Here is an 8,759-nt window from a genome sequence, read left to right on the forward strand (position 1 = left end):
GAAATCCAGAAATTCAGAAATTCAGTGCACTGATTACTAAAAAAATTTCAGACTAACATGAAAATGTATTTTTGAAACAGTAATTTTCTTTCAAATTTTGCGCTCTTTCTATACAGTACACGCTCTCCCCCGTTTCATTTCCGGACTGCAAGCCAGCGGAGCGCAATTGCATAACACGAGACGCAGACGAAAAACGAGGCGGCGGCAAATATGTCGATTTGAAACTTTTCAGCGTTAAATTGCTTGTTCTATTAAGTTTCACTGTGTCTTTATTGATTTTTACTTTGTTCCCCGTTTCTTTCTAATAAATAATACATTTTTCACAGTGTTTTGATTCCAGTGGCCCGTTACAAGTATGATTTGGGCTAAAAATCTAGATTTTTCAAATCAAATTTGGGGTCAAGAATATCAATTTTCCAGATGTTTTAGGTTCAAAAATAAGCCATTTCTAGAATTTTTAGGTCCAAAATAGGTCACTTTTTGGGATTTTTTGTGGTTTGAAATGTTCGATTTTAGGCGATTTTTGGTTCAGAAAAAAGGCATTTTTAGGATTTTTGAGTCCAGAAAAAGAAGCCATTTTAGAGGATGTTTTAGGTCTAAAATACGCAATTTCATAGGTTTTTTGGGTCCAAAATGGTCGATTCTTAGGATTTTTGATCCAAAATGAGCCATTTTAGAGGATTTTTTGGGTCGGAAGTACACAATTTTTGGAGAAAAATTGATTAAAAATGAGATTTTCAGGAGTTTTAGGGTCCAAATCAGACCATTCCATTTTTGAAGCTAAAAACGAGATTTGCAAGTTTTGCCGCGTTCAAAACAAGCCATTTTCAATTTTTCGGCTGCAAATTGCTTGATTTTGAGCGTGTTTTTAGTTCCAAATGAGCCATTTTCAGGGGGTTTTAGGTCCAAAATGGGCCATTTTTCATGATTTTCGCGTCAAAATAGACGATTTTCGATAAATTTTTAGGTCAAAAACAAGCCATTTATATGATTATTGGGTCACAAATCACGTTTTAAACACCCATTTTAACCGATTTTTCGGGTCCAAAAAGCCTTTTTCCGCTCGAAAATCATCGTTTTATGGCGATTTTTAAGTCGAAAGTGTCCTGAAATTACGATTTTCAGGCTCAAAATCATCGTTTTATGGCGGTTTTTGGGTCAAAAGTGTCGTTTTTTTTTCAGAATTTCAGATTTTTTTGGTTTCAAAAAGTCCCTACCGGCGGTGCCATGAGCTCTCGTGTGATCGTGTTGAATGGCATTTCTCGTGCTTCGTTTCTGAAAAAAAAATTCATGATTGCTCATTTTTACAAGGGGTTTACTGTATTTTGAACCATTTTAGAGGTCAAAATCTGTCAAAATGGTCCATTTTCTGGGTGCAAAACCTACAAAAAATGACATTTTACGCATGAAAACGGTTTAAAAATACAGATTTTAGGCTAAAAAAACACAAAAAATGACATTTTTTAACACAGAAATGTTCAAATACCGTTGATTTTAAGTTCATTTCTGAGGGATTACTGTACTTTAGTCAACATTTCAGTCGAAAAAAAAGTGAAAATTGCCAATTTCTGGGTCCAAAATGACATGTTTCGCATGAAAATGGTCAAAACTTTCATATTTTTAGGGTTAAAAATCTCAAAAAAGACAACTTTTTGCATAAAAAAGGACCAGAAATTCCGATTTCTGGGGTAAGAAACTCGAAAATCCCAATTTTCGGGATTAAAAATGACTTTTTTCGCATAGAAAAAGGTCCAAAAATTGACATTTTTAGGCATAAAAACTTCAAAAAATCGCAATTTCCAGCACTTACAACGCATCCGTAACATTCTGTCGAAATTTGGTAACCAATTGCTCTCTGATCATTTTCATACTGGTCAGTGTCGTCTCACGAGCATCCTCCGTATCACCAAGTGACATGTAGAATCTGCAAAAATAGGGATTACTTATCTTTAGGAGGGTTACTGTACTTCTAGCTGGAAAACCCGATTTTTGACAGGAAATCACGTCATGACCTAGAAAAAAAATATTAGGTCATGACCTAGAAAAATTAGGGCGTCTGGGCCACTTTTCAAAATTCAGAAACCATAATTTTCAAGCGAGCTACGCCCTTTCTAGTCTGGTGGCCTAGAAATCCACTTTTCAAAAAGTTCGGCCATGGTGCACACTGTTCGAAAGAGCATGCTTTGAGAAGTCCATATCCGTTTTCAGATTTGCAAAATATCGATTTCGAAGCGAGTTATGGCCATTTCAATTTTTGGGACAATGTGGCCTAGTTTTGGATTTCTAGGCCACCGAACTAAATGGGGGCGTAACTCGCTTCAAAATCGACATTTTCCAAATCTAAAAACTAATATGGACTTCTCAAAGCATGCTCTTTCGAACCATGAACACCATGACCTAGTTTTCCCAAAATTTGGATTTCTACGCCACCAGACTAAATGGGGCGTAGCTCGCTTGAAAATTATGGTTTTCGGATGTTGAAAAGTGGCCCAGACGCTGCGGAAGCTGGAAAATTCGGGTCATGACCTAGATTTTCAGTCATTTCCAGCCCTTACCCTCCTCGATCCACATCTCTATCCGCCTCCAACTCGACCATTCCCAATCCGGCTAGTGATAGTTGGAAATCTGAAAATCGAAAATTTTAAGATTTTTTTTTTTTTTGAAAAATTGCTGAAAATCCAAAAACATCCTTACGAATCAACGAATCCAGCACGTGTTCGGGAATATTCTGAAGCCATTTTTTGTGCGATGCGCCGGATTGGCGGAGACTGTAGTGCCAGATGGCACACTTCGGTCGCGTCGCCTGGAAAATCAATATTTTGGCGCGGCGAAATTTGGCTGAAAATGACTGAAAATAGGTTAAAAATAAGACTTTTTGGATGAATTTGGCTGAGAATCATAATTTTTAGATAAAAAATTGGGGATTTTTAGGTCAATGAATCGGCTAAAAATCAGATTTTCCGGTGCTTAAAGGTCTAAATAAAGCCATTTTCTGGAATTTTTTCGGTCAAAAGTGCCTTTTTTTCGATTTTTGAGCCAGAAAATGGACAATTTTCCAGGATTTTTGGGTCCAAAACCTAGTCAATGTAGACGATTTTCGGCCCTAAAATTAGCCATTTCACAACATTACAGGTTAAAAAATCTGAATTTTCAATTTTTAGACTTGAAAATCCACTGAAAATCGCTGATTTTTAGGTGAAAATGACTCCAGAAATTCCATTTTTTCGGGTTACAAACCGCCATAGATCGCGCTTTCTTGTTCAAAAAAATCAAAAAATCGCGCTTTCTTGCCAAAAAAAAAAAAGAAAATCGTCGCCTATCGATGATTTTTGGGTCAGAAACGTCCCAAAATTTCGATTTTTCGAGTCAAAATTTTCTAAAAAAAGCTGTTTTGGCCCAAAAATCCGATTTTGCCTTCTTTTCCTGACCGGAAAATCCCAAAAAATAGAGTATTTTTAATGTAAAAAATATGAATTTTTCCGGAAAATTTTTCCGATTTTTAGAATTGAAAACCCACTGAAAATTGCTGATTTCTAGGTCAAAATGACCCCAGAAATTCCATTTTTTTCGGGTTACAAACCGCCATAGATCGCTCTTTCTTGCCCAAAAAAAAGACTCACATGTGCCAGATAATTCTTTATAAACTGCTTGGATTTGTTTCCCAAATCTCCAGTTTTCCGAAAAACGCAAGATTTATAAACATCCAGCAGATCGATACCAACAAAAATGCCATCATCAGCCACACGATGGACTCCCGGTTGACATCGATTTGTTAGAAATTCGAATTGTGTCAAATTTGGGGAATTCGAGGAGGCGGAGGAGGAGGTTGCCTGCACTGCACCAGCCATTGTGGTCATTTTGAAGTGATAGTGGTCGAACTTATCACGAAGAGTCGACATGGAGGATTTTAGCAGATTCCACTGAAAATAGGAAATTTTCAAAATTCCAAAAACCTTAAATTTTTCTGAAAAATCCGAAAAAATTTCAAAAATTCCAAAAAATTCAAATTTCAATTTTTGGAATTTCTCGAAATTTAAAAAAAAACTCTAAATATTTCGAAATTCAAAAATTTTAAGCAAAAAAATCTGAAAAATTTAGAAAATCCGTAAATATTAAAATTTTGATAATTTTTTAAAAATTTGGAAATTTCAACAAAAAAAATCTGAAAAATACGAAAAATCTGACATTTTTCTGAAAAATTTGAAAAATTTTTTTTTCGAAAATTCAAAATTTTAAAACTTTTGAATTTTGAAATTTTCAGCAAAAAAAATCTAAAAATTCGAAAAATTTAAAATTTTGAATTTTTTCAAAAAAATTCTGAAATTTTCAACAAAAAAAAATGAAAAATCTGAAAATTCGAAAAATTTTAAATTTTGAATTTTTTCAAAAAATTTGTAATTTTAAACTAAAAAAACTGAAAAATTCGAAAATTCTTACAATTTAAAACTTCGAAATTTTTTCAAAAAATCTGAAATAAAATTTTGAAAAATTCAAAATTCGAATTCAAAAATTTTCGAAAAATCTGAAATTTCCAAAAAAAATTTTTTTCTCAATTTTCGACTAAAAACCCCTTTCTCTAGCCCAATTTTCGCTGAAAAGTCCTAATTTTCTATTTAAAAAGTGATTTTGAGACTTTCCACTATGTTTTTTTAAATTTTTTTCAAAAATTCAAAAAAAAAACGAAAATTCCAAAAAAATATTTTTTTTTCTAGACTAAAACCCCATTTCTAGACTAAAATTCCCCGAAAAATCCAAATTCCACACCAAAAACGCGTTTCCAACGACGACAAGTCGACTATCAATGACTCCTTTACTCAAGTCATCCGACAGATTCCATAAATTGATATTTGCCATAGTTGGAACGTTTTTCGACACTTTTTTGATTAATTCCTTCAAAATCTCATCGTTTATCGATTTTTCCAACATTCCATCAACGATAATTCGTCCAATTTCCTGTACATTCAGCTGTGCTTGCTGTAATTCGAATTCCAGAAGTTCTGAAATTTAATTTTTGGCGCTAAATTCAAATTTTTCAAATTTAAAACCTTACCAATCGCTTTTTGAGGTCTTTGCCCCATCATATCACTCGTTCCAGGCTCACAAAATCTCTTTTCCGAGGATCCTGAACAATTTCAATTTTCTCATCAATTTTTCAGAATTATTTTGAAAATTCTTACCTTCCGACAATTCTGTATCTGCTAGTTCTCGTTTTGGCTTCATTTTCAGCAAAAAAACTGGGAAAATCTGTGAATTGTGAGCTGAAAAGTCAGAATTTTATTCAAAAATTGTTGAAGAGAAAGCGAGAGAGTGTGTCATTCGAAGAGGCGCAGAGAAATGTGCGGTAGAGCGCGCTTGCAATTATTGCTTTTTATTTTTATTTTTTCGCCTAAGTTTGATTGATTTTGCACCGATTTCTTGGTTTTTTATTGATTTTTGTGGGGAAAATTGGTAAAATATCAAAAGTCGAGTTTTCAAAAAATCTAATAAACCTAAATTCCCTCGAAAAAGTCAACTTTTAGTTGCGAAATCGGGATTTTTCTATTTTTCGGAATTTTTTGATTTTTTTTCTAAATTTTTGATGTTTTCAGATGGATTCCAACACGGATATTGAGGATTTGAAGCGAGAGTTCATTTTTACGCTTCGGAGAAAGTGAGTTCCAGGAATTTCCGGCTAAATACAAATTGAAAATCAACATTTTCCTGGTTGAAAACGGTCTGAAACTACTAAAAATAGGCAAAAAATTGCAGAAAATGAGCAAATTCCGCTGAAATTAGCTAAAAATCAACAAAAAAATTTTGAAAAATGAATGTTTTTTCCTAATTTTCAAAAAAAAATGTTTTTTCCATTTTTGATTTTTCTGAAATTTTTTAAATAATATTGTTTAGTGCGCCATTTCAAGTCGTAAAATCAATTTTTAGCAGAATTGGAGGAATTTGAGAATTTTCATTTTTTTTCAAAATTTTTCAAAACATTTTTTTTTCAAATTTCGATTTTTTCGGAAAATTTTCGAATTATATTGTTTTTTACACCATTTTGAGTCGTCAAATCATTTTTTATCAGAATTGGAGCAATTTGAATTTTTCAGATTCCCTCGCGACTCCTCCTCCTCCATCGCCATAATGACTGTGAATCTGATTCGAAAGATCATTTTTCGCGAGAATCCACGCACGATGGCCGATCTTCAACGCAGTCTGACCAGCCATTGCAAACGTCTTCATGCTTCTGAGCGATCCGAACTGATTATAATCAATATAGGACTGATGATCTCGAAATTAGCGAGAGACGAGGTACTTCAGAAGAGAGGAGGACGTGAGCCAGAACCACTGTATTCGCTATGGCGGGACGATGATGAGACGATGGAGCGGTTGAAGAATGCGGATATGAAGAAGATTCGCAAAGACTTGCAGGCTTCTATCAAGGAGGTTAGGCTGAAAATCATGAAAAAATGACTGAAATTCGCCTAAAAATAAATAAATAAGGGGTTTTCGTATTTTTGGACAATTTCGGTTCATTTTTACGGATTTTCAACTGAAGAATGGCTGAAAATGACAAAAATCAACCCAAAAAAGTGCTAAAAAGCCGTCAAAAAAACCCGTCAAAATTAAGCGAAAAATTGACAAAAACAGTTCAAAAGTGGCTCTAATCGGCTGGAAACCATTCAAAATTACTCTTAAATTGACAGAAATCAGGCCAAAGAGCTCATTTTTTGGCAGATTTCAAGAGGATTTTCGGTAAAGTGTTCGAATTGACGCCTTGAAATCCTTTAAAATGTCCAAAAGTCGGCTGAAAATCGACAAAATGAAGGGGTTTTTCCGAATTTTCGGACAATTTAAATGGCTAAAAACCGCCAAAAACCCGTCAAAAACAGTTGAAAATTGAAATTTACGGCTTTGAAAAATTACTCTTAAATTGACAGAAATCAGGCCAAAGAGCTCATTTTTTGGCAGATTTCAAGAGGATTTTCGGTAAAGTGTTCGAATTGACGCCTTGAAATCCTTTAAAATGTCCAAAAGTCGGCTGAAAATCGACAAAATGAAGGGTTTTTCCGAATTTTCGGACAATTTAAATGGCTAAAAACCGCCAAAAACCCGTCAAAAACAGTTGAAAATTGAAATTTACGGCTTTGAAAAATTACTCTTAAATTGACAGAAATCAGGCCAAAGAGCTCATTTTTTGGCGGATTTTCAAAAATATTGACACTTTTTGATCAGTTCAGTTTTGTAGGCCAATTCCAGTCAATTTCGATTCAATATCAACAGATGTCAAGTTCAGATTTCAAGAGATTTCAAGTCAATTTTGGATGTTTTTATCCCTTTTTGAGCCGTTTCTAAGCCAATTTTAGTCAATTAAACTCTAGAAATTCCAAAATTATTTGCAGCTCTCAACAGAGATCGAGTCGTCGCGTGAGTGCATTGCCTCCCAATCCACCGAACTCCTCTTCAACAATGACATCGTAATGGTGCACTCCCTGGCCACCTCTAAAACCATGCACTCCTTCCTAACCCACGCCGTCAAATCTGGCAGAAAACATCGTGTGATCGATGTCGTCGACGAGGAGGAGCATCTGGAGACTGCTCCTGACTTCGTCACCCCCATCGAGCTATTCGAAGTGGCCTCCAGAATGCCGGAGACGTCGAAAGTGGTGCTCGTGGCTGCTGCGTACTTCCCGGATGGCTCCTGTTTGGTTCCAGCCGGAGGACATCAGATTGCTCTTCTGGCTAAGCGACACTGTGTACCTGTCTATGTTCTGGCTCCGTTCTACAAGCTCTGTCCGTTCTTTATGACTGATCCTGCGTCTCTTCACTCTTTCCGTTCCAATACACTGCCTTTTGATATGTCTGCCAACTCGGCTGGACATGTCGACTGTCTTCATCCCGCTTTTGATGCTCTACAGGTCGGATTTTGGGGAGATTTCGAAAAAAAATGGGCTGAAATGAGCTTCAAAATGCTCGAAAATGGCTCAAAACTCGCTCAAAAATCATCAAAAATGGAAATTTTCGCATTTTTCCACTAATTAATGATCTCTAATTATCTCTGTTTGCAGTCCGACCTGGTGACGCTCTTCGTCTCGAACACTTCATGTATCATTCCGTCGCATGTCAATCGTCTCAAAGAGGACTACTATCATTCACAGGATATCGCTGATTTCTGATAATGATCAACTTTTGATTTTTATTACATTTTTTTGACTGAAAATTCGTGTTTTCGGGTGTTTTAATGCTGAAAATTAAGACTTTCAAGCTGTTGTTGAGTCAAAAATCGGTTTTTGAAAGGTTTTTTTGGTTCAAAATGAGCAATTTTTGAGCCGAAAAGCCTGAAAATTTGGCTTTTTTAATGCTGAAAATTTGGAATTTTCAGCTGTTTTTGATCCTTAAAAAAATTGAAAAAAAGCTAATGTTTCAGTTAAAAAAGTGCTTTTTTGACCCAAAAAATCCAAAAAAAGCTGATTTTTCATTTTAAAATACCGTAAAACCTCTAATAGAACGACACCCGGATCGTCCACTTTGAGCCTATATATCTCATTTTCTTTTGAAAGATATCAAAAAGTGGTTAACTAGTAAAATGTTTATCAGGATATCAGCAACATATCAAAAAGTGGTTAACTAGTAAAATGTTTATCAGGATATCAGCAACATATCAAAAAGTGGTTAACTAGTAAAATGTTTATCAGGATATCAGCAACATATCAAAAAGTGGTTAACTAGTAAAATGTTTATCAGGATATCAGCAACATATCAAAAAGTGGTAACTAGTAAAA

General features: G+C 34.8%; 2 protein-coding genes across 2 annotated transcripts in view; one reads left to right on the top strand and one right to left on the bottom strand.

Annotated features, from left to right (window-relative positions):
• Nucleotides 1–5,220, bottom strand: part of CBG15841 — a gene marked incomplete at both ends in the record, with an annotated part of 6,393 nt that extends 1,173 nt beyond the window's left edge. The window contains 8 exons of the mRNA XM_045241436.1: nt 1,218–1,275; nt 1,846–1,924; nt 2,556–2,625; nt 2,695–2,803; nt 3,621–3,920; nt 4,765–4,997; nt 5,051–5,122; nt 5,178–5,220. Coding sequence (XP_045095818.1) covers nt 1,218–1,275; nt 1,846–1,924; nt 2,556–2,625; nt 2,695–2,803; nt 3,621–3,920; nt 4,765–4,997; nt 5,051–5,122; nt 5,178–5,220 — 964 coding nt within the window. The remainder of the gene's footprint in view (nt 1–1,217; nt 1,276–1,845; nt 1,925–2,555; nt 2,626–2,694; nt 2,804–3,620; nt 3,921–4,764; nt 4,998–5,050; nt 5,123–5,177) is intronic.
• A 900-nt stretch (nt 5,221–6,120) lies between these two features.
• CBG15840 lies at nt 6,121–8,153 on the top strand (the record flags this gene model as incomplete). The annotated part of the gene is made up of 3 exons (XM_002640521.2): nt 6,121–6,423; nt 7,380–7,895; nt 8,046–8,153. The coding sequence occupies 3 exons, from the start codon at nt 6,121–6,123 to the stop codon at nt 8,151–8,153; spliced, it is 927 nt and encodes a 308-aa protein (XP_002640567.2).
• Nucleotides 8,154–8,759: the final 606 nt, after the last annotated feature.

This window comes from Caenorhabditis briggsae (genome assembly GCF_000004555.2).
Source record: "Caenorhabditis briggsae complete genome, chrI, whole genome shotgun sequence".
Taxonomy (NCBI): domain Eukaryota; kingdom Metazoa; phylum Nematoda; class Chromadorea; order Rhabditida; family Rhabditidae; genus Caenorhabditis; species Caenorhabditis briggsae.